Consider the following 25,158-nt stretch of genomic DNA (forward strand, 5'->3'; position numbering starts at 1 on the left):
ATTAATTATTATTATTATAAACATAAAACCTTAAACCATTCTACAACTTTTAAAAACATAAAACCTTAAACCGTTATACAACTTTTAAAATTTTGTCAACAATCATCAAGAAACATATTTTTTGGAAAGTTTGATAATAAATCAAGGGATCAACACATATTATATTCTTCATGTAAACCAATTATATAGAACTTGATGGAAGCACATGTAAAATGGGCTAACATCTTACGCACAAAAAACAAAAAGAAGCAGAAGATCAAACACGACTATGTAAGTTCAGTTTACGTATCACCAAATAAATTATGAATTTTTATATCTTACACAAATTCATAATTTACTGGTGAGATAAATACATATATTGTTTTTTTCTTTTTGACTACATATATTGTTCTGGTGGACTAACTATGAAATAAATTAAAACTATAAAAGAAGTGATAATATATACATATATCGTATTATTGGGTGCTTCAAGCTTTCACCATGCATGTCTTTGTTGCCCTAAAAGACTAAAACTATAGTTTAATACATAAAAGGTGTAATAGGTTGTGAGAACAAAGTAAGAAGAAAGAAATACGTGAGAGAAAAAGTATGAGAAGAGAAAAATAGAATAAATTTGACGTAAATAAGAGAGAAAGAAATAAATTTTTAATAGTTTAACATAACTTAGTTAATTATTATACTAAATAAAACTATTGTGAAAAGAAAAAAAAAAGTGTCACTTGAAAATACAATGCATAAACCCATGTTGCATCTTAATCTCGAGGGCTTAAAAGGCAAGACCAATACATATGCAACTTCTTTCATGTTTCTTCTGGAGAGAAGAAAAATTATGCGGTCCTCACATCAATCTTGTCTCTTATCTCTGTTTGTTGTATGTGCTAAACAGAAGAAATTCCATAATTTTTCCGCTTTCTCTCGCATCAAACACTCTCTTAGCAAACTCTCCTATTCCAATTATAGTAAAATAGTTGGCTATGTAGATTACCAATCTAATACCATTTTAACTTTCAATTTACTTTTGTTCAAAAAAAAAAAATAGCTTACTTTTGTTATAAAAAAAAAAAAGAAGCTTCGATTTACTTCCATTTCAAGTTTCTCTAAAAATCGTTTTCAACTTTTCTCCATGGCTCCCTCATGCATGCACATCTGCATAAGTGATATCATCATTTTTTTTTTATTTACTTTTTTCTAATTTCTACAAAAATATACAGTTATGTTTTTCCTGTATCACTCACCAAACACTATTATTTATCATTTTTTTCATTCACTCTTGTAATTTATTTTTTAAAAAAAGTCTTAAAAGTATGTCTTATAAACCCATTAAAGTACTTTACAATTTTAATAGTCTATATTATAAATCTATTAAAATTTAAAATCTTAATTGTTAAAAAATCTTTTAAAAAAAGTCTTAAAAATTAATATATTCATGCAAAATCTTTTAAAATTCTCATGATTTTTTTTTTTTACAAAGCAACCTTTCAAAATATGAAAAGGGGTGTGATCTAACTGATCATATTGATCATGGCCGATGAAAATCCTGTTCAGTATGGTGGTGGTGAAGGGGGTGTATCTGCAAAACACTTTGACGTTCAAAGTCGGTACTTGCGCAGAGCGAGAGGTTTGAGAGAGTAAGAATAGAATACTCAATCCTTCATTCCTTTTACACGAGAGGGTATATATAGTCTTCAGCCAAAACCATTAATGTGAGGGTGAATCGTGCGACCTCGGTGTTAATATATGTTGTGATAACATCTAAAAAGTAACGATTGAAGGCAAATGTCAATCACTCTGATGTCGATCGTTACATAAGCTGACCATTGAACAGAAACATGTGATTTTGGGCGAACACGCTATTTAGGCCGAACTTGATGCCTAGTGAGCCGAGATCAATGCCGAGTTGGGCTTAAGCCCAATCGAGAACAGGGTGTAAGATGGAATTATGGGTGTGAGAATAAAAGTTTTCTTCCAAAAAACTGAAGTGACCATGGAATGGAATGGACTGAAATGATGATCCCGCGCTTATTCGAAGACGGAATCTAAACTACCACTCTCTCTCTCTCTCTCTCTCTCTCTCTCTCTCTCTCTCTCTCTCTCTCTCAGAATGGAACCGATCATTCTCTCCGACGAAGATGACCCTACAACACCGTTCCCACTCCATTCTAAGAAACGCCGAACCGAACAACCCGATCCAAACCCTACCGTTTTCCTCATCGACGACGACCCTACTCCACTGAAGCAACAACACGTTCCTTCATCTACACCTTCTATCATTCCCGAAACTCCATTCTCTTCGTTATTCGATTCCGATATTGCAATCGTTAAATGCACTAAAGCTTCTGATTCTGCTCCTACAAATTTATCAGGTCATTCATTATTCATATTTCTGAACCCTAATATTGCTCATTATTGGTTATTTTATCAATTAATGTTAATCCCTGATTATTATGTTATTATGCATGTGCAATTGGAATATTAATCTGTAATTGCAATGTTGTTTAGGAATTAGTCAAATGATATGTTTGGAATCAGATGATGAGCCGGAGATTTCTGGAATTAGGAATTGGAATGAGAATGAAGCAAGGGGATTATTGTCTTCGGCGTGGATTTATGATTCAACTGGCTCTGGAAATTCTCATGGTGAATTTATTTGAGTTTTAGCATGTTACACTTGTTACATAACTGTTTGAAATGCTTTATATTCATTTGTTCATGTAATTGTAAATTTCAGAGAGACTAGTTTCGTGTGAAAATGTTACTCGAGCTGAATATTCCGGGGACAGTCCTTCAAAGCCAACCTCCTCACAAGTGGTTAGTCATCTGATTATTACTTTGTGTTGATTTTATGCTCACACACATAAGAAGATCAAGATTAGGTAGAGAATAGTCTAATAGTTAAAGTTCGAGGGAGATATAATCATTAGACTCTAGTGTTTTGTACTCTTTTTTCATGCAGATATATTTACTTATTTATTTGATATTTTTCAATTTCTCCCTTGCATACTTCTTACATTGTGTGCCATGTATTTGAGAAACCTCACGTTATTTTATGAGTTGTATGGTTATCCTAATGAGAAAAATATGGGCCTGGAGCAGGAAGAGAATCATAATGAGAAAAATATGAGCATGGAGCAGGAAGAGAATCCTGATGAGAACATTGACAACATGAAAAGTTCAAAAGTCTCTGCAAAGAGTACAAACAAGGCAACTGGAAAGACAAAGATGACAAAAGAAGAAAGAAGTCGTTTGATGGAAGAAAAGAAACTACTGAAGGAAGTGCGTTTCAGTTTATATTGTTTGTGTTTATACTTTATATTATTCATGATTTTGATCATAATAGCTTATAGTCTTCTACAAATTTATTTTTCAGCAAGAGAAACTAAAAAAAGCAGCTATGAAGGCTGAAGCTGCAGAACTGAAAAAAATTGAGAAAGAAAGGCAAAAGTGGGAAAAGGGGAAATTTGCAATGCAATATATTGTGGCAGAAATAGATGCAAAGGTAGTTGAATCAGGTTCAATCGGAGGTAGGTTCTTGATATCTGAATCTACAACCACTTGATAAATTTCTAAGTAGCTCCTCATGAAACTTATTTTCTATTGCTTATTTGAATTCATGAATATGAGATAAATTTGGACATAATTTTAATTATGGGTGTTTTCTCTTAAAACTGCTACTCCTTTCTTCAGGCCATTTGCTTACTAGGTTTGCTGAAAAAGGTCTTACATACCATATTACATCAAATCCGATCTCAGGGTCAATTGTATGGTCTATGAAAGTTCCAGAACAAATTTCACAGGTAAGAAATGCCTGTAGTTCATCTTCAAGCACCAAATTCATTAATAATTTCTCTTAATGTTTTATACATATTATTTTCTTTTATCTTTTTTGGTATATTCCATATACATGTCGATTGTTTACTGCTGTATCATGTATGTCCATTTATTTTTGTCAAAAATAAATGTTTTTTACTGTTTTTAGCTGGATTAACTGCCATGGTTTACACTTGAATTCCTTTCTCCGCAAATAGATTGTAATTTATGCTGAAGTTTATAGAGCTAGCTAGGCCCTCACAAACAGCTGAATTTTTAAATTTAAGTAAATGAAGGAATTTCTACAGAAAAAGTGGATACCTTTTGAAACTAGAAGGAAATACAAGTAAATGAAGAAAAATGTTATGAAATATCTGTCAATCCCCAGAACTGAGATCTCAAGCCACAATGACTGAAAATAACTCCAAAATTCTGATGTTCCTCTCTCTCTCTCTCTCTCTCTCTCTCAGTTACAAACTTTATGAACTCTTATCTTTCTCGCTCTTATACTTCAGTAAGTATCCTTATTCCACTCCTTCATGTGGCCCTTTCTTCTTTCTAGTGTAAACTGTAAACCATCCAAGAATGAGCAGCTCAGTGATACTCTCATTCAATATTTCTCTAGAAAGGTCCTGGTAGCATTGGGTTTCAGACTTCAAAATAAGCATAAGTGCCTTGTATCTGGTTTAGCAGTCCTATTCAACAATTTTAATATTTGCGAGAGTAGAGTTTGTATAATGGACTTAGGTGTCTTGTACTTGATTTAGCATTCCTTGTAAGATATTATCAGATTTACCCATATATTGGACATATATAGGTCGATTTACTTTTTTGTATCAGTACTTATATGCAAACATTATGCACATGTAATTCTCCCTACCTTGGCATTTCTGGTGGCACAACATACTCTAAATCCAACAAACGCGTATATCATAAGAGCGTTGAACAGTTTAGTCTTTCTATAATTAATCAATTACTTTATTATGTTGTCAAAGATAAAAAGAAGATTAGCATGGAAAAGAGGATGATGCCACATCACAAATGCCATGTAAGCATGATTTCATGTAGTTAAAATGATGATAGTGAAAAACTTAATTACAACATTTTAGAACTATAGGGACCTACAAAGTAATCGAACTGAAAATATATTTATAAATCTTACACATTCTTTGTTTACCTTCTGTGGATGAATACTTCTGTGAGTGTTCTGTTTTTCACTGATACCAATTTCGTTTATTATTTGCAGCTTTCCACTGAACGAATTGAGATTCCATATGTCTTACTAGTTTATGAGGCTGACAAATTTTGTAACCTCGCCATGAATGATTCCCTTTTTGATCAACTCAATGGCATTCGAAGTCATTATCCAGCTTATACTGTTTGTTACGTCACAAACAGATTATTTTCTTACATTAATAAAAGGTGAGTGATTTATATCAATTCTATTAGGCAATTGCTGATATTTTTGCTTTGGTACATTGTGCTATGTTGCTATTCTATGTGTATGAGCATATCTGTGTTGTGTATATTTGCCAATCAATCTCATGTAATAATTTTTTTTATAAAACTTCATGTCCAATAACTTAATATCCGGTTTCGATAAACCTCCCGAAACAAATAGAACGAAGACAAGTTTAAAGCACTTTTTATTTTTTTGCATTATATATATTTGAGTAAATGGGTTAGATTTGCCAAACTATTCTATTTAACATTGATTTTTATGACCTGTTAGGGAGCAGGAAAAATACAAGAACCCTGAAATCAATAGTTGTTGGAGACGTCCACCTGTTGAGGAGGTTAAATAATGCACCTTCCATATTCAAATTTCAATGAATAGGTCAAGTTTTTTAAGTATTTAGCTACTTCTATAAACAGGTTTATCTTATTTGTTTAGGATTGTCTTGTAGGTGCTTGCAAAACTAACAACAAATTTCACCAAAATACATTCCAGGCAGTGTGTAGATGAAGCTGAACTGGCTGAACATGTTGTTGGTTTGACATGCAGTTTGGCGTCTTGTCAGTTTAGGTACTTGATGCTTCTATTATTGGTATTGAATTAGACTGTCAAACTTTGATGAAAAAAATTGTTATATGCTATACATGTAAAATCAGTTATTCCAAATCCATTAAAAGGATGGGCTTCAGCCCCGTTGTATCCCAAAAAAAAAAATTCCATTAAAGGGTTGGTTGAAGAAAGATGAAATTTGATACGTCTACTGATTTTTTGCTATATCTATTACAGTAATACATCCACCATTTCTTTTTAAATCTACTCTGTTTTTCATTAACTTTCGGGTATTTTATTGTTTCTTTATATTTGCATCGAAGCACATTGAAAGACACAATAGACAATAAATACTTTATACCACTCTAAATAGTAAATACGTTCCCTATTCAGTCGTTTGATTTTATCTTATTTTAATTAATATTACATCAAATTGGTTAATTTATTACTGCAGAAAGAAATTAACTCGGTTATCCGTAAATGCAAATGGTTCTCTTGCTTCAAAGGACAGTGTTGACCGAAATTTAATAAAGAAATCCATATGGTGAGTATTTTCATGTTGCTACTCTTAGATTATTATCTTTAAATTCTGTTTTCACATGTCCTTATTTATTTTACTATTTTGCTTATTCAATTGGGATTAAGGGTCTAGTATATTAGCATAAATAAGAATTAATGTGTTTTCTTCTATGATGTGTGATTATAACCAAAAAAACATTATTACAAGGAGTATTCTGTTAGAAACTGGTACCAAAATACAATTGTAAACAAACTCTAATTGATGGTAGAATATGTTTACAACAGAATTACACACTATAGAGAATGCAAAAGCACACATAAACTAAGGAAAGAGATAGTCTTAGTCTCTCCCTCCCTTAACCGCTCAGTATTCGTAACCATCCCATATTCACTTACTTTTTTCCTTTCTCTATTCATTCCTAAAATTAAACAACATAACTGACAGAATAACTGCCAATAGCTTTCATAATAAGAAGTCTAACATGTTCCGCTTCCTCTCTCTCTCTCTCTCTCTCTCTACCTGAAGGACTAAACCTTATAATCTGATGATTGGATGATATGACATTATAACTTATTCTTACTTTTGCTTGCATGAGTAGGTTAAAAGCTTTGGTTGCTATCCCCAAGGTACAACCACGATTCGCAATTGCTATTTGGAAAAAATACCCAACCATGAAGTCTCTGTTAAGTGTTTATATGGATCCAACTAAATCGGTACGTGTTGTAAGATTGCATTTGTGTGCTTTAACCTTTCTGATATGGACCACAGTTCACAGTTAAATTGAACACTAAAATGCAGTTTGTTTGACATCTTTAGTTGCTTTAGTTACAAACAATTGCTGATGAAATAAGGCATGGCCAGAATTATTTATTGTCTTTCTTAATGATAGAAGATGCAACAAGATAAATAAGAATGTAATTTTTTGGCCACAGGAGCATGAGAAGGAATTTTTACTTAAAGATTTGATGACAGAAGGTTTGCTTGGTGGTGACAGAAGGTTGGGTGAGGTTTGCTCAAAGCGGTGTATAGAATTCTAATGGCTAAAAAGGGGTCCATTAGAACAGATGATGTAGAGAACGGTGCTGATTTCTTTGAGAGTTAGTCAATCATATGGAGCTCTGTTAATATATATTTAAACCGTGTTTAAGAAAGTGTGTCAACGTGTGAGCTACCATTTCTCAATTGCATCACATTTTGAACATATAGAAAAGAATCTCGATGATTATGTAAAGAAGTACAAAGTAATCGTAATGGATATGGCAGGGGATACCATGGACTTTTGACTTTTAACCAACTTCCATACTATCAATTGGCACATGTATTTGAGTGGCGGTCCTCTGCTTTCAATCCCTTGATTTCCCCCGCCATTACTATGGTATTAGAACTAAAATGTAGAAACTTTAGACCATGTAAATTATGAAAAAGAGTCAAACTTCCTTGTCCAACTTACTACTTGCTCTATAGAGACTTGACAGCTTCTCTGGATCAAGCCGAAAATCCAATGTAGAGAAGGACCTACGAAACTGACCAAAATCGTTGCCTTCTTTGGGGTTGATCATATCAAGTATAGATGCTTGTAAGAGTGTGTAGTTCTTTATATTCTTAAGAGCGTTAGGATGACCTTCAGTTTTGGGGGATATTTTCCTGCTAGAGAGAAAAACTGGGGATATAGATGCATTCATGCTCCTTTCGCTAGTAAATATTGATGATGATTTGCTGCTGCTTCCACTATTCCCTGTCTCTGGTCCTAGCATGTTTTGTCCTATACTCTTCTCCTGCCAAAACCAAAGCATACATGTTATTCTCTTGATTATAAATTTGTAATCAATGGTGTTACATTCAGATTAAGCCTGTATTGATAGGTGGACCAGGGAATTAGCTAGCTAAACAGTGCCAACACATTGATCGTTCGGTTATACATTCATGCTGGTATTAATTTGACTGATTAAGCTAGCTCTAGATTTTCGAATGCATCTTAGAGTGAGGCGTTTGATCTCAATCCACCAACTGGTGCGTGTGTGCAGACTATGTGATGGAAATAATGCAATTACTATTTTTAAAGGATTTTGGTGAAACGTGTATAACTGACCTCTTTTGATACTTCTGAATCTGTCTTGAATTGTTCAGCAGCTTGGTTCATCCCTGACAGGTTTGAATGGCTTGCACTTCTTTTAGATAGTTGCCCTTTTTTCAAACCTTTGCGCCTATATCATGAAAAGCAATAAACAATAAATTTAGTTCAATGCTGCAATGTGGCTATCAAGAACATGTAATTTAGCAAGTTCACAATGGTTACATAGAAATATCATATACACAAACCATTATGCAGGGAACAAGGTTTTTCAGTTCTAAAATGATTGCATACCTTTTGCGTCTCTTATTTTGAGATCGTTCATTGTCACCTTTGTTGATTATTACCGGTAATTCTGAAATGTCGCATGCTAATGGACGAGATTTGAAGAACTGCAAGCAATAAACACTTAACATAATGCAATTTGAAACGGCATTTTGGAAATTAAATAATGTTATTATTGGATCAAAATTCAAATTTTCTTGTGTATTTTTCAAACTTATTAATTCTGTGACAAAGTATAGTGATCAAATTAAATAAATCAATGTTAATTAACATGAAAGCAACAAGATAAGAACTCACTTGACTTTCAAGGGCAGAGGCAGCAGTACCACGAAGTTGGGGGTCAAAATCAAGCAGTGTAGTCAAGAGATTAAGGGCAGATGAAGGGAAATCCTTAAAATTTTCTTCAAAACTAGCTTTATACCGATGTGGTGGACGGAAGCTTGTCTTTAGCTTCATTTTTGTCAAGTAATCCTCTGGAGGTGAACCACAAATTTTGTATATCATATGAATCTGTTCAATCTATATACATTAAAAAAGAAAAAAATAAGCTCATTTTGAAACTTTTCAAAGAGGAGTATAATCAAATGAATTTGTATTGATATGCTGTCGGTGTAAGAAAAAAATTACACATGTATTTAATCACATTTCACTAGATATTTGTGGAAATATTTTAGGAAGTCATAACAAAATGAGGGGAAAGGATTCTCTCATGTTACATGAGTGTTCAATCAAATCTTAACCCTTGATTTGTTGGGCGAGAGAAAGAGACACAAATTTGAATTAAAAAAAATGGGAGAAAGGAGTTTAAGGAAAAAAATGAGGGAAAAAATAATGAAGAGAATCCCCTCCTCAGACTAACATAATAGTAAAATATTATTGATACATGTTAAAGTTTTTACACCCAGTCTTGTTTGTACAACCATGTTAGTATCCTAGTACTTAGTAATTTACTTTAAAATGTAATAAAGTAATATATGAATAATTCAATAGTTGATATTATTATTCTTTTTGTGAAGAAGTAATAGTTGATATTATATGTATGCGCATAATAAATTACGAGTTTATAAATTATCAACATTTGATTTTTCTTATTAGGGAAATGTTAATATGTGTCTTTAAGGTACATGTTAATAATTTAAATAAAGTAATATTTTATAGAAATGCAGAAATTTAAGAGAATATTTTTAAAGTGATGTATAATCAAATGTGTATGGTGTCGAAGGAAAAACATTTCATTACATTGTTTTACTTCATAAACTCCAAATTAATTGTTACCTCTGTCCTTCCAGGCAAAATTGGTCTTCCAACAAACATCTCACCCAATAAGCAACCTACACTCCATATATCAATGCTATAATCATAATCAGTTGAACCTAAAAGAAGTTCAGGAGCTCTATACCAAAGTGTCACAACCCTATTTGTAAGAGGTCCTTTAGGTTTAATTTTTAAAGAATTAGCAAGTCCAAAATCAGCAATTTTTAGCACCCCTCTTTTATCTATTAACAAATTAGAAGCTTTAATATCTCTGTGCATGACTCCCCTCTCATGACAATGCTGGAGTCCCAAAAGTAGCTGCTGCATGTAACATTTGATCTGTACAAAATACAGCCAAACCACACCATTATCATATTATCACAAAGTGCTTAACCAAGATCCAAACATGCTATAAGTTTGAGTCGCAAATTCTATATTGTTTTTGTTAAACTTATAATCAAGAGTAACTAAAAAAAACAAACCATTTACTTTTTTTATTGGTTAAATGTCAGTGGCTAATATGTTACAGGATGATGAAATTTGTTAGAGCATGGATCAGGCTTTTTGACCCAAGTGTCACCTCTTGAAACCAATATTTTCAACCTGCCACCTTTTGAAAATTATTTCCCCAAATGCCACACTTTGATTGGTCTTGTTTTTTAAAAGGTGGCACTTTAGGTCAAAAAACCCATGGATCAAGTCCTAGACTTCATTCTTAATACTTCTTCAGCGTCTCAAATCATACCACTAGACCTTTAAAGATGAAACAGATCATTTACTAATTAATACTTTCGTGATTCAAACTCGTATATCCCATCCAACCATTTCTCAGCAACTAGGTTAACTTAATAGTTAAGACTAGTCTTGACATAGTTCATTGATTGAGATTTAGCCGTTAGATTAATCATTATTTCCAATTATTCCCTCTCAGCATCCAACACCTCGATCATTAGATTAATCCAACAATCGAGGTTCGATTGGAGAAGCCTGAAAAGCCTATAGGATCCAACATTTGGCCTTTGGTGATCAACATACATATATATATATATATATAACTTTTGGTAGCATCTAAGAAATCACAATTTTTACAAACATCTAAACTTAAAATCATTTGATAAAAAAAAAAAAAAAAATCAAACCTGTGGTTCAGAGAGTCTTTCTCCAGGACGAGAGATAACTCTAGTAAGGTCACATTGCATGTATTCAAAGACTAAATAAAGACTATATTGCATCCTTGATGTTGCTAGTCCTTCAAGTTTGATGACATTAGGATGATCCAGCGTTTGTATTATCATAATCTCTCTTGCCATAAACTTGATACTTTCAGAATCTGAAGTGTCAAATCTTACCTTCTTCAAAGCAACAATTTTTCCACTATCCTTATCTCTAGCTTTATATACATTACTATATGTTCCACGTCCTACCTACAATAACCAAATCAACAAGTCACTATAACATATATAAATAAATAGCCAAAACCCCTCCATCAGCTTAACATAAGTGCATGCATGTCAAAGTATGAACCAACCACGGTCAAAAAATAAATCGGCCGAAGAAAATAAAATGTGATTTTATATCAATATTTTAAAAATCGAATCGGACAAAACAACTGTGATTCAAACCGCTCAAATGGTCAACCTGTAATCATTGTCGATGTAGGGTTAAATCATTTGATTCAGTTTGGTTTTTTAAACATTGATAAGTTAATATTGTTAGTACTTACCTTTCCTAATTTCTCATAGGAATCAGCAGTCTTGCGAATCAATGTAGCCAAAACATTTTTAGGGATATTATCAACCAGCCATTTGGGCCACTCACCATCCCCCACTTTAACTTCATAGCTTGCAATATTATTATTCTTGTTCTCTTCTTCCTCCCCTTCAGACTTATCATCATCAATATCTCTAGCAACATCCTTTATCTTCTCATCATCCCCTCCTCCTCCTCCTCCTCCTCCTCCTCCTCCTCCTCCTCCTCCTCCGGTATTGTCACCTGAAGTAGTAGTCTTCACACTCAGAGGTCTCTTCTTACTCTCCACTTCTGATTCTTTAGATGAATAATTCTTTTTATGGGTGATAATTGTTTTGATTGCAGAATCACTGTTTGCATACTGATCTTTCAACCTATCAACATGGCGACTCCGGTTTCGGTTTCTGGTTCGATTTCGAGGAGGAGTGTACGTGCTATTGACACATCCCATGATATCTATCTATCTATCTAAGTTTCAGAAATAATTAAGCATATTCTGCTATTATATATAGATAAATGGATAATAATAAATTAGTAATAATATAAACAGGTGGAAGAAGAGATTATAGATAAGTGAAAAGGAAGGTGCATGGAAGCTTCCTTAGTCTTTGATATATAGATAGCCGGCATGATTAAGGATAGAGATGTCTTGGAATTATAGGAAAGGATTTTTTCAATGTCTTCACTATACCTTGGACATGTCCGTCATTGGCGATTATAAGTATGAAACAATAGAAATCCAATGCTTTTGGATTATTAGATACATACTCATAGATACTCATAATCATAAAAGTACAACTATGTTCTTAACGAAAACGCCTCATATACAGTAGTAATACAGTCACAGCTCGCATCGCAATGCTGCCATAAGCACACACCTCACTAAACAACACATTCATTCTCTCTTTTTTTTATTTGAATAAATGAATTATTTTCTACTCATTGTTTTTTTTACACATTCATTCTTGTTGGGATCATATTTCATCATAATCATGTCTGAGGTACATATTATGTGGCCAATCTTCAATATTTTACAGATTCTTAACTCGCAAAGACTATTTACTTTTTACCTTTTTTTTTAATTACGCACAAATAACCTCACTTAACAGTTCTTCCAAAAAAGATAGTCAAGTTTTATGTAAATATATAAACGATCAATTTAAATTATATATTAGTATTCTGTTGGAAGAAACTTTAAACAAATACAGGTGAATTGTTGAACTAAATACAAGTGAATTCCGTTTCCGAATAGAAGTCATTTCTTACTCAGCCTTCTTCCAATTTGCACCAATATGATAGTTTATTGCAGTGCAAAAGGTGAATGATTGGAACCAATAGCAGAATGATTTCAATTATATTTCAACTCAAGAGCACTGGATACCTAATATATGGCAAAGCAAGCGAATCGAAACATTGAATAAGAACTGACACAAAATCACATGAGATAAATAATGTATGCCCCAAACTATGATTTTTACAACTGACTACTCAGTATTATGTCCCTTGTTTCTTTCTTTTCATTTTAATTTTAACCCTGGTCTGTAGACTCTCTACAGCAAGTAATTCTATAAGTACAAAAAAAATCCTGTCTTTTCTATTATAGTGTGTTTGGATTGGCGTTGGAAGAGGTGAAACACGAGTTGAGTTCACAACAGCAATTTATTTCGAAGTACATTGTGATATGCCTCACCAAACACACACTAATCTCCAACTTACATCTAAGCTTCTATTTAACAAATTTACCAATACTAACGCTGTCTCCGCCAATGCACTTCTTAATTGGCATGCCAAGATCAAAAGGTCCCAAAGAGTCATTCTGCATTATTAAGATAGTAAATTAGTTAAATCAAAATTTGCAGAAAAAACAAGACAAACACTGAAATGCTTAAAAATAGTATTAAATACCCATTTGATGCCTGTTAACCCAAGACTTCTTTCACCATCAAACAAATGTGAAGAAAGCAGCGAGTCTGTCTGAGTCTTCTCGGACAAGGGATTTTGTGAAAACCCGTCTTGATCATCAACCTTTATAAAACCCATAAGAGACAAAGTGAAAATTAATGAATAAGGATGGACTTCAAAAAAGTTTCTACTGAACTTATAGTCTACAAATAATATAAACATAAACATAATTACAACCCCGCATCAATTTGAACTCTGATTTTCATCGCGATGCAACATTAGAAGTTGTTTTATTAGCAATGCATTTTTCTAGCCTTAGGTTCATTTGAAACATTAAGTGTCTGTTTGGGAGTTTGGAGGGGAGGGCTTTGGGGATAAGAAAAAAAAAGGAGTTAGTGGAAGGAATGAAGAGACTAGGGAGGGGAGGGAGAGCTCTGGGGAGACTAGGGAGGGGAGGGAGAGCTCTGGGGTGTTTGTTTTTCTTCATAAAACAAAACCCCCAATTTGGGGAAACTAAAAAATTATTATGAAGGAGAATTTTGAGGGGTTTGGATAAATTCTCCAAATTCAATCCATGTTGTTATAATACTCTCAATATTTAAAATACATTAATCATAAGCATTCATTTATCATTATCTACAAAAACTCAGTCAAAAAATGTGAAAGATCTCTCTGTTCTTTCATCTACTCACCTCCTCTCCAAACTCCCAATCCCAATCAGAGCCTAAGCATTCTATTCATAAAAGCCAATTATACATTGTCTTCTTAAAAGAATTAATCTTTTTCAAACAATAGTTGAAGACCAAAACATATGGGATGTAAAACAAAAAGGTTGATTTACCTAATCAAATGCAAAATGGGGGTGGGGGTTGGTTTATAAATCTTGAATCCTGTTGTTTCAAAACCAATTACTCAATCGTAGATGAAACTATCTCACATTTCAATAATAATAGATTTTGATTAAGATTGTTAGGAACTGACCTTGTCTGTACATGGAAGCTTCAATAAGTTTGAAGATACACCCAGACTGTTGGCCACAGAATAATCTGTTTTTGTTCCACTAGTAGTCTGCACATCTGCTGGGGAAGATAACTTTTGAAGAGCAAATTCATGACATGCTACTTCAGCATCGAGTATTGTGGATGGTGTAGAAACTGGAGGATGACTAATTTGGGAGGTAATAAAAGCATCCAATGAATCTGAAATTAAACGACTTGTTTGATTGGTAGCATTGCTGCCGAAGAATTTTGAATCAAACTTTCCCATGAATGATGCTTCAGACAGGAGGCCACCAATGCTTATATTGTCTAAACTATCAACCCATTGCATTGATGGTGGTTGTAGGCTACAGCTTTCTTTTGGCTCATTATCCTAGTTATAATGAAACAAGCATAATTAGAAACGAAACACGCATGATTAGAAGCCAAACATTTTTTTATGGAATGTACTGGAACTGAGTTTTTTTTATTATAACACATGCTAGATTTTAACTGAAAGAAGACTGGTATTCAGAAATCATTTTTAAATTCTGGACCAACCAACAACTGATTTCTCCAACAAGCAAGTAATACAGTACGATAAATAACTAATAAGAATTTTATTTAGCCAAAAAAAAAGGTGTTGCCCGTATAATACATGCCAAAACTTTCCATATGATTATGTTGGTCAAAGAGTAAATCAATAAATCATCACAAAAACCATTATAATTTTCCTCGAGAAACAGTATACCAGAGGATCGGCAGATTCATTGTCCATTTTCTGAGCCACAATTTCACTTGTTATATTCCCCACATCAGTTGCTTTGTATTCGGCAGTTGCCTCAATCTTGTCCCGTTCATCACATAAAGACTCTAAATTAGCAGTTCCACCTGTCTCTGTTCCTCCTGACTGTACGCTCGACCCACAGGGAATTGGCATGGAGGAAATACCAACTGGCGTAGGTTCTTGTATTCTAAACCAACCATACCTTTGAAAGAGAGAATGAGTTACAACTTTAACAACCTAATTTCGATATAGTAAAGAAAACATATGATAGAAAATGATAGGTTATCATACTTCAACCGGAAAATTGCAGGGTTTCCAACAGCAGCGTACACAGCGGCAGCTGTAGTGTCACTATCATTAATTGTCCACCTTTTGTGGTCAGATAGATTTTTCAGTCTGTTATATGGAAAAAGCATGGGCTCCCCTTTGGCAGTACTTGAACTTCCCCACTTCTTTTCAATATGTCTTAGAACTGAAGAAATTTTCTTTCTACCACTTAGTGTGAGTTCTAAATATGGATTATGCCCATCCTGAAAAAGAAAATCAATTAAGCATCCGGATTTATGCATGCAGACTAGGACAGATGTAAAGCAAACAAATTTGTCAAAATGCTTCATGTGTCACCATACAACCTTTTCAAGTCCTTTTCGAATTACTTCATTTACTGGAAAAAGTTGTAACTTGATTTTTGCAGAAGAGAGTGTTTGTCCTGGATGAAGATCAACCTCGAGCACCTCTCTCAATATCGTAAGAAATGTATCATCGCTAGGTTCCTTAAATGGAGGGTGCTGATTCTCTTTGTCAGACAACAATTCCTCACTGCATCCTGTAGACAAAAGGGTTTAACTACATTGAATAAAATATAGCATATAATTAATAGTGGGAAATGAATCTCAGTATAGATTTCAAAAGTAGTGATGCTTCATCCAAGAAAAAGAACATTTCTTTAACAAACACATCACTAACAAACAAATTGAACCTAGAAAAATCCAATCTGAACTATATTTTTTTTCTAAGAAACAAACACAACAAATCAAGTACATCAAGAGGGAGGATGATATGAAACCAAACAATTAAATAAAATCAACACATATGGTAGATTGGCAATAAAATTGTCACCTCTTGCTTTGTAATCCAATTTATTTGTTTTCATGGAAGAATTTTTTACTCCATTGGCCCCAATCTTTAGAGCAGATTTTCGAGAAGCCTTAACAGCTTTGTCGTCCTTTGACCTCCCTGCTTTCATGATAGTTCAATCTTCCCGAGAGTGCTAATGATTAAATTATCTCCGCTGGTATGCTTCTTAACAAAGAACAAAGTGACCAGAAAAAAAAGAAGCACAAAAACAACAAATTAGATGAACATTTAAAGACAACAGAGTAATTAAAATTGGCTAGCAGAAAATTCACCAAATAAAAATCATACCAACAGTATAAAACATCAAAACAACAAACTAGTAAAAGGGTCCAGGTAGTTTCAGATTATTATAATTGTCACCCCTCAAAAATCTCAAACATTGGAATTAAAACAGAGACACCAATGTACACGATCAAAAAGAAGGGAAAACTGCAGTACCCTCCCCTTAAACTATGAAGCACAAACACTCCTCGGATTAGGAGTGTCCCATGTCGCACGTCGTTATCCGACACCGACACATATGATTACATTAAATTATGTCATTTTCTCAAATTACGATTGGCGTCGATGTGTCGGTGTCATGTTTGGTGTTTGAGTCTGTGGCCGGGCTTCATAGTCCTTAAATTTGTTTAAATGACACAGAATCACTTTCTCTTATTTGTTGAATCATGTGACAATCACCGCCTCAGAAGTCAACAATCTAATTCAACAAATAAGGGAGGTAGACATTTGTATAAAAAAAAAAATAGTGATTTTTTCGTTTAAGCAAAGTGAGCACAATTTAGTTTAATAAGAATTCTGCATCAGCTACAAATTAGTAAAGAATATTGAAAAAATCGCCTAAATTAACAACGAGTAACCCCCATTTCCTTCTCTAGTTCACTTTTACTATAATTATAATAAAAAAATTGAAAAAAATAAAATAAAATATAAAACTTCCTTACGCCCTAATTCGCACATTCGCACAAACCCTAATTTGACGATTGTTACGTGATTGAAATTACGAACAACATAAAAATTGGAAATCAACTTGCGTCAAAACCGAATTAAACAAGCATGTTACATCGAGAACAAAATCCGTATGGAAATTTTATAAACAGAAGAACAATTTGAAAAGTATGGATAGTGAGATGCAAGCTATGAAAATCGAAATCAGTTATAATTATCATCAAGTAGTAATTTAGAATAAATAGTAAATAAACACGTAAAAAGAAAGGAATCGAGTTGAATTGAAGGAATTAGGGTAAGTAGAGAGATTAGAACCTGGGAGAAGCGTGAAATCGGATCGCAGAGGAAGAGAACGCAGAGACGAAAGAAAGAGGAAGAAGGAGAAACAATGTGCGCGCGCGGGAATGAAATAATGTTGAAATATGTTAGAAGAGGGAAAGAGGAAAAGTAATGAAGGACCCACCTAATTTTCAAGCGGCAACCGCTTTTTACCTTTGTGTGGGCTGGGCTTCATACAAGCTAAAGCCCAATTCTTTCATCCAACTTTTTATTCCTCAATTATCATATTTATTTGCACTACTCTCCTATAAATTGCTCACAAACCCTCCTATTTGTTTACTATTGTAGTCAAACTCATATTAATAACTCTCTTACCATGAATTTGCCTTTGTTTGGGAAGGCCAATAAGTTAGCTTATAGCTCATAGCTTATGAGCTAAAAGCTTTGTTTGGTAACAATATTTTTTTAAAAAAAACTTATAGCTTATTTTACTAACTTATAGCTTATTTTTTAAACATTATTTCAAATAGTTTATGAGTTTATAGCTTATCATTTTTTCTTGCAATGTTACCCTTATCGTCTTACTTGAAAAAAATAAATATTAATTAAACATATCTTTTTTATGTCATTTCATAATTATAAGTTAGTTCAACCACTGATTTTATCAAACACTACAAATTCAATTAGCTAACTTATTTATTACAAGTTAAAAGTTAGTTTATAAGTTATCCGATATATGTTCATCCTCAACCATCCTTTGTGGGATGCTATTGAAGATATAGTTAGCTAGTTATTGGGAGGGTTGGTTAGTAGTCTGTGGATGTATATAAATAGACTTTGATGTAATTTTTTATTTCAACTTTATTCGTTTGTAATGGTAATATTACTCGTTATATTCAATACAACGAGTTTTATAGTTTTTCCTCTATTTTTTTCTGGAGGTCGTGTTTTATAATATAGCAATGTGTATGTGGGGTGGAGGAGAAAAGCAACAATCATCTTATTTTAATTTTAAGGGTCATGTTAACTTGTGCCTTAAAGGCATATGTTAAGTTACCTAAAAATAGAAATATAGCATTTAATTATACAAATAATTTAATGTTTAGATAATTGAATACACCACAAGTTTAATAAATGTTTTCCACATTTATCTTCTTAACATGTTCCCTTAAAGGCACAAATTAACATTTTCCTAATTTTAATTTAGGTCTAGCTTATATTTTGGTCCTGTAAAATGGTGTTTTTAGTCACACACTGACACACACATAACAACAACAACAACAAATAGTGATGATTTATTGCTCTAAGGGTAAATATGAATAAAAAATGGAACTTTTACAGCTAAAAGTCACTATTTTTAGATTAAAAAAGTGTGAATTGGACTAAAGTTACAATAAATATGATATGATAACTAAGGAATAAATTGTTCGATTTTAAATTAAGGGAATTAAAGTGCGATTAGATTCATAAGTGTAACTTAGTTACCAAAAATAGTATTAAAGGGCCGATTTCGAACTTTGAATTTTGTATTTCTTTACACATTTTAATAGAAATTTATCCATTTGTCTGGTTATAAAAATGTAAAAAATAAACCTAATAATTGATTTTTTTTAATAAATTTTTTTATTCTTGATACATTTTTTTTGACAAAATTCTTTTTACATTAATAACTCAATTAATTGTAATTGTAATTATTAAATTTAAAAATGGAGCAAAAACAAAGCTTGAACTTTTCAATTATAGGGATAAAAATGGGGCAAAAATGAAGCTTGAACTTTTAACTATAGGGAGAAGAATCGTGACATATTTACACGATTAAATCCTAACCATTGTTTTATTTTAGCAACTTTAATTTTAATTTTTTTTAAAAAAAAAACGAAAGGTGGATGCCTCAACTGAAGACCCGGTGATTTTTCCACCTAAGACAATCCATCTCTAAAAGTATAAATGTCTTCTCAAATTGAACTACTTTTATGCCAAAATTATTTTCCAAGATTTTTATTCTTTTTAGAAAATATATACACCTCATTTAACCTTGTCTCCGAAACCCCGATACTCTAAAAATGGTGAAGTATCGTGTCCGATACGTACTCGATACTGATACTTGTTCGATACTCTCCGATACACGTATCGAAGAAGTATCGGAAATTAATATTATTTTTAAAAAAAAAAATATAACTGATATGCATATCGAAAAAGTATCCGACAATTAATGTTCTTTGATAATGAAAACGTAGGAAAAGAGACTGATATAATTCGTGTTTCCTCTTAAGTATTGAATGTTAAAATATGATGTTACCAACTATGTCTTTTTTGGGTAGTACGTATTTTTTTTTATAAGCAAATTATTAGTATATTATATTGTTACGTTAGTTTTTCCCACTTGAACCCTGGATCTTCAACTCGTTAACCCTTAGCTCAACTAGTAGTACTTAATTTAAGATATGTAATTGTCACTTGTTTGTTCAATTTGAGTAATTTGAATGTTAATGTTTTAACATTATCGATTTTAGTTATGTTTATATATTATGCATGCACATTACTAAGTTCGAAACTGTTGATCAAACTTTAAAAGATATTCTCAAGTCTGTTGATGAAAAAATTAAACACATTCCCTTCGGTAGAAAAGTTGTTGTTTTTGGCATAGATTTTAGACAAATTCTACCAGTAATACCCAAAGGTACAAGGCCAGAAGTTGTTCTTAATTCTTCGGTTCTTTGGAATTTTTTGTGAAGTTTTAACATTAAGTAAAAACATGAGGCTTCTCGATGGTGTTTCGAGTGTAGACGTTGAACAAAGAAGATTGTTTTCTGAATGGGTTTTGGGTGTTGGCGATGGAGAAATTGGAGATGAAAACGACGATGATTTATAACTTGACATTCCATCAGATTTACTGATTCCAAATTCAGATGATCCTCTTGCTTCTTTCGTTGAAAGCACATATCCCCAACGTTTACAAAACATGAACGATATAACGTATTTCCAAAATAGAGCTATACTAGCTCCTAAAAATTCAATAGTCGACACAATAAATGATTATATGTTGGATTTAATTTCTGGTGAAGAAAAAACATATTTGAGTTATGATACTCCACTCACACAAAATGTTGACGGTCAAACAGTGGATGATGTTCATACTTCCGAATTTTTTAACACGATTTCTACGTCGGGACTTCCAAATCACAAGTTGAGACTTAAAGTTGGAGTTCCAGTTATGCTATTAAGGAATTTGGATAAAAAATTAGGATTATGCAATGAAACAAGACTTATTATTACGAGATTGAGAAATCGTGCTATTGAAGGAAAAATTATTTCAGGAAGTAATATTGGTGATCAGGTTTTCATACCTATATTTTCTCTGACACCATCTGACGTGAGAATTCCTTTTAAATTTCAACGGAGACAATTTCCTATAATGATTTCTTTTGCGATGATCTTTAAAGCATGTTGGGATATATCTTTCGTCGCCAGTGTTTTCACATGGTCAGTTGTATGTTGCAATTTCAAGAGTTACTTCTAGAAAATGATTAAAAATATTGATCATCGATGACGACGGTGAAGATACGATTAAGACTTCAAATGTGGTATATAAGGAAGTCTTCCGTAATATAATATAATTTTCTTTGTATGAATAATTATCCAAAATTATTGTTGAACTATCGTTTAATGTTACTCAACTTTTTTCATATACCTTACATTATTGAAATTATCATATCTTATTTAATCATTATATATCTTACGGTTAATTAGACCCGTCCACCGCACGGGTCGATGTTCTAGTTATTAGTATATTATATTGTTACGTTAGTTTTTCCCACTTGAACCCTGGATCTTCAACTCGTTAACCCTTAGCTCAACTAGTAGTACGTACTTAATTTAAGATATGTAATTGTCACTTGTTTGTTCAATTTGAGTAATTTGAATGTTAATGTTTTAACATTATCGATTTTAGTTATGTTTATATATTGTGCATTTATATATATATATATATATATATATATATATAATTTTTAAATAACGTATCGCGGCGGTATCGTATCGAAAATTTTAAAAATTTTCCCATATCGCCATCATATCGTATCGGTATCATGTCACGTATCGACAATCGTGTTTTCTACATGTTCCCTCCATAATCTAACTTCTTACAAATGCTAATAAGTGTCTCAAAGACACTAGATAAAAAACTAAATGCAGAGTCTTAAAAATTGTATATTTTTTGACAAATAAAAATTGTATATGACACCTTTAAAAATTTAAATTTTGAATTTTTTTTAAGACCTTTTTTTTCCCCTTTCTGATACCTTAACAATTTCCCTTGGAGACTTGTTAGTAGGAGTAGGACACTTAAAATAATTGCATTTTTTTGTAACTACTAGAAATAGATAGAAATATGTCTCCTAAAAATTCAAAGTCAATACACCTGACCTAGCAGAAGCCCAACAGCTAAACTCCACCCCAATTGTTGATCTCCAAACCCCCTTCATGTATAATTTTAAATCATTACAATCAAATTTTTTTAAGCAAATTACAATCATATTATACATACAAACACTGATATTAAAATAAATTTTTAGTAGTTTAAGACCTAAACCTCGCAAAATCAGTAGTAATGGCCAGCATGTTTTTTCATAACTTATAACAAAGTATACCGATGTTCCGAGCTTCAAACCGAGGAAAACAATGGTACCCAAACACATTGAAGACTGACTGTCCACAATAATCTTATAATTTATCACCAAACATTTATGAACATAGTTTTCACAAATGACCTTCCCATTCCTATTACCACTCTAAATATGATCACATCAGTATGAAAAATCATGACCAGGACTGTCTGCATGCATGTCCATGCAATCACTGGAATTGGACGAATTTGTGTCCCTGCTCTGGCCACTAGGATATGTCATTTCATTGTTTCTGGTTCCATTCCCCGATGACATGAGATTACTTGATGGACTGCTGCCCTGTGCTAAATGATACGACTGAAGGCTGCGACGAATGGGGCTAGAAAGTGCATTTGCAAATACTGAGTTCTTTACTTGATCAGTTTGTCCGGTACGTATTCCCTGTCCTGCAACAGCACTTCCAAATGTATTAGAGGGTATGGATGCACCAAAGTTAGTTTGAATTGCGGTCTGGGAGTTCGGTTGAATTGATTGCCTTGGGGACACTGATGACTCCTCTGCTCCATATTCAAGCTCATTCTACATGCAAATACATAGCCAAAAGTTATGTCTACATTCAGCTATCAGGATACACTGAAGACAGGTTTATTCTGTATTGATATTCTGCAATAATAATTGCAGGAGATAATATGTGGGAAACTACAGTGCAAGTGACGCGAAAAAAAGGTGTATCTGTTGAATAATCTAATTATAGTTCAGCAATCAAGATCGAACAGACACATAGCATGAGAGTAAAATGTTATGATGCTATACAAATTTTGCCCTGGCAAAATCCAATAAAAGGTTTGCTTTTTCGTGTTTGTAATTCATTTTTATTTTATTTTAGTCTTACATCGTAGTTGCAAGAAATCCACTCCATGATCTTGCAATAACCACGAGTATTTTAACTAATGACTTCTCTTATAAGTTGAAATCAACTTCTACATCTCTGTTTTTTCAGAACTCTTTCGATTAATTCTCCGTAAACACCTATAAAACTTATAAGGACTTCTTTACGAGCTATAAATTAAGGCCTAACTTTTTTTGTGCGTGTTAACTTGCATAAAAAATCCTTGCAAGTTAAATAAGCTTATTTAAGTTGATAAAGAATTTAAATAAGTGAGCTTATGAAACAATTGATATGCAGATGCCAATTTCAACTTATACTAGAAACTATTGTTTGAATGCTTATAACTAAAACTACTGCAAGATTTTTTTAATATAATTTTGTCACAAGTGTTTATTGAGAAACCTATTTCGGTCTAAAAGCTCCGATAAGTTAGAAGCTAGACCAAACTTGACTTAAGTCACACTGTTGCATCGTCAAGGCCCCCTTTCACATACCTAACTCTTGTGTGAAAAAATATATGGATAGGAAAATGGCAAACAGCCATAGTATTCAGTTTACTAAACATCAAACTGACAAGATATAAGGTTGTCTGGTACATCCATCATCCATGTCTATTCTAACACCAAAAGCTTAACCAACATGGTGTAGCACATGTGATAGATATTTGCATCCATTAACCTTTTGTTCAGGAGTTTGATCTGTTGTTCAATGTGTATTGAGAAACAACTATAGACGAATCTCAGTTATCTCAAGGGATTAATCTCTGGAATTGCGCACAAGAATACCTTGGTTTACCAGAAACCAAAAGCTTAAATATGATGCTCATTGAATAACAATTTCACATTCAAAGCAATCAACACTACCTATAAGCTCAATTGAATGGAAAAAAGTAGTTTTTTTCCATTGAATGAGTACAAAAAGACACCAAAAGAAAACAAACAGTTAACATTGCAGAGAGAAGAAAACAAAACCTGCAAATGAGAAACTATATCAATAGTAGTGACTCTCATTCCTTCTTGTTGTTGTCTAAGAATCCACTGGTACATTTTCTCCTGCAATGAATTAAAAACACAAAAGCATTTTTTTTCAATCAATCAATCAAACAAACAAAAAATAAGCCAAAATTTCAAAACAAACCAGTAATTAACTTAACATGAAACATTATGAACAAAATTAGGGACTGTAATTTTGTCAAATTACTTGAATAATGAAATTTCAATCATTCAAATTGAAATCAAATATAATTCAGCTGAGCATAGCCTATCTGGTAACCCTAAAACTATTGAGAAAAAAACGCAACATTGAAATCTGGTTTGGTTTATGAATAAATTAATTATTAAAAGCAAAGCAATGATGCGTGCATGAATAATTGATTAATGAATTGATTTAATTAATTAAAATAATTAATTAAAATAATGAAAAAGCAAAAAAAGAAGAAGGTGAAAGAACTGACGAGAGCGTGGCGTTCACCGGCTTGAAAAGAGAGTTTTTGTTGATTCATGGCATGGGTATAGAGATGAGAGAGGGAATTGGCGGTGGTGCAGAAGGTGGAGTACATGGTGCGATCGACTTCATCGAGACGAGACTCAACAGATTTTCTCTTTTTCGCCATGGAAAGATGGAACGGTGCTTGCCCGACACAGAAGCAAGAGACTGGAACAATAGGGATATCTCCTCTATTTATATGTGCTAGGCCTGAGCATCGGTCGGTTTCGGGCCGAAAATCACTAAATCGATAAAAACCACAACTATTTAATTTGGACCCAATTCCGACCGTCTATATCTTCGGTTTGTTCGGATTCGGGTCATACGGGTGGCGGGTTGAACGGGTCGGTTATTACGGGTTAGATCAAAACTTTGTTTACATATAAAATTCCTCCATTATCCAAAAATTCCTAATTTTCGAATAGTTTAATACCTCGT

The 25,158-nt window shown here is 32.9% G+C and overlaps 4 protein-coding genes across 5 annotated transcripts; 1 reads left to right on the top strand and 3 right to left on the bottom strand.

The window, feature by feature from the left end:
- Nucleotides 1–1,806: 1,806 nt before the first annotated feature.
- Nucleotides 1,807–8,696, top strand: LOC123913938 (crossover junction endonuclease EME1B-like). Its single transcript, XM_045964876.1, has 12 exons — nucleotides 1,807–2,363; nucleotides 2,500–2,637; nucleotides 2,729–2,808; nucleotides 3,094–3,273; nucleotides 3,368–3,521; nucleotides 3,685–3,794; nucleotides 5,054–5,229; nucleotides 5,540–5,603; nucleotides 5,715–5,833; nucleotides 6,267–6,356; nucleotides 6,931–7,045; nucleotides 7,265–8,696. The coding sequence occupies exons 1-12, from the start codon at nucleotides 2,102–2,104 to the stop codon at nucleotides 7,367–7,369; spliced, it is 1,593 nt and encodes a 530-aa protein (XP_045820832.1). The 5' UTR covers nucleotides 1,807–2,101; the 3' UTR covers nucleotides 7,370–8,696.
- LOC123913937 (probable serine/threonine-protein kinase At1g54610) lies at nucleotides 7,536–12,142 on the bottom strand. The gene is made up of 7 exons (XM_045964875.1): nucleotides 11,666–12,142; nucleotides 11,082–11,366; nucleotides 9,964–10,281; nucleotides 8,986–9,207; nucleotides 8,698–8,795; nucleotides 8,422–8,536; nucleotides 7,536–8,107 (listed from the first exon to the last, which is right to left on the bottom strand). Exons 1-7 carry the CDS (start codon nucleotides 12,140–12,142, stop codon nucleotides 7,760–7,762), a joined length of 1,863 nt encoding a protein of 620 aa, XP_045820831.1. The 3' UTR covers nucleotides 7,536–7,759.
- Nucleotides 12,143–13,116: 974 nt separating this feature from the next.
- On the bottom strand, nucleotides 13,117–17,868 carry LOC123913939 (TSL-kinase interacting protein 1). 2 transcript variants are annotated; one of them, XM_045964878.1, is made up of 8 exons: nucleotides 17,758–17,868; nucleotides 16,477–16,659; nucleotides 15,990–16,183; nucleotides 15,649–15,887; nucleotides 15,322–15,559; nucleotides 14,575–14,964; nucleotides 13,597–13,716; nucleotides 13,117–13,507 (listed from the first exon to the last, which is right to left on the bottom strand). In XM_045964878.1, the coding sequence occupies exons 2-8, from the start codon at nucleotides 16,601–16,603 to the stop codon at nucleotides 13,418–13,420; spliced, it is 1,398 nt and encodes a 465-aa protein (XP_045820834.1). In that variant the 5' UTR covers nucleotides 16,604–16,659; nucleotides 17,758–17,868; the 3' UTR covers nucleotides 13,117–13,417. The 2 variants fall into 2 exon arrangements, with proteins under 2 accessions (XP_045820834.1, XP_045820833.1); XM_045964877.1 differs by having other exon boundaries at nucleotides 16,477–16,656; nucleotides 17,758–17,860.
- A 4,183-nt stretch (nucleotides 17,869–22,051) lies between these two features.
- On the bottom strand, nucleotides 22,052–24,884 carry LOC123913940. Its single transcript, XM_045964879.1, has 3 exons — nucleotides 24,689–24,884; nucleotides 24,207–24,287; nucleotides 22,052–22,925 (listed from the first exon to the last, which is right to left on the bottom strand). Exons 1-3 carry the CDS (start codon nucleotides 24,845–24,847, stop codon nucleotides 22,527–22,529), a joined length of 639 nt encoding a protein of 212 aa, XP_045820835.1. The 5' UTR covers nucleotides 24,848–24,884; the 3' UTR covers nucleotides 22,052–22,526.
- Nucleotides 24,885–25,158: the final 274 nt, after the last annotated feature.

The sequence above is a fragment of the Trifolium pratense genome, linkage group LG3, assembly GCF_020283565.1.
Source record: "Trifolium pratense cultivar HEN17-A07 linkage group LG3, ARS_RC_1.1, whole genome shotgun sequence".
Taxonomy (NCBI): domain Eukaryota; kingdom Viridiplantae; phylum Streptophyta; class Magnoliopsida; order Fabales; family Fabaceae; genus Trifolium; species Trifolium pratense.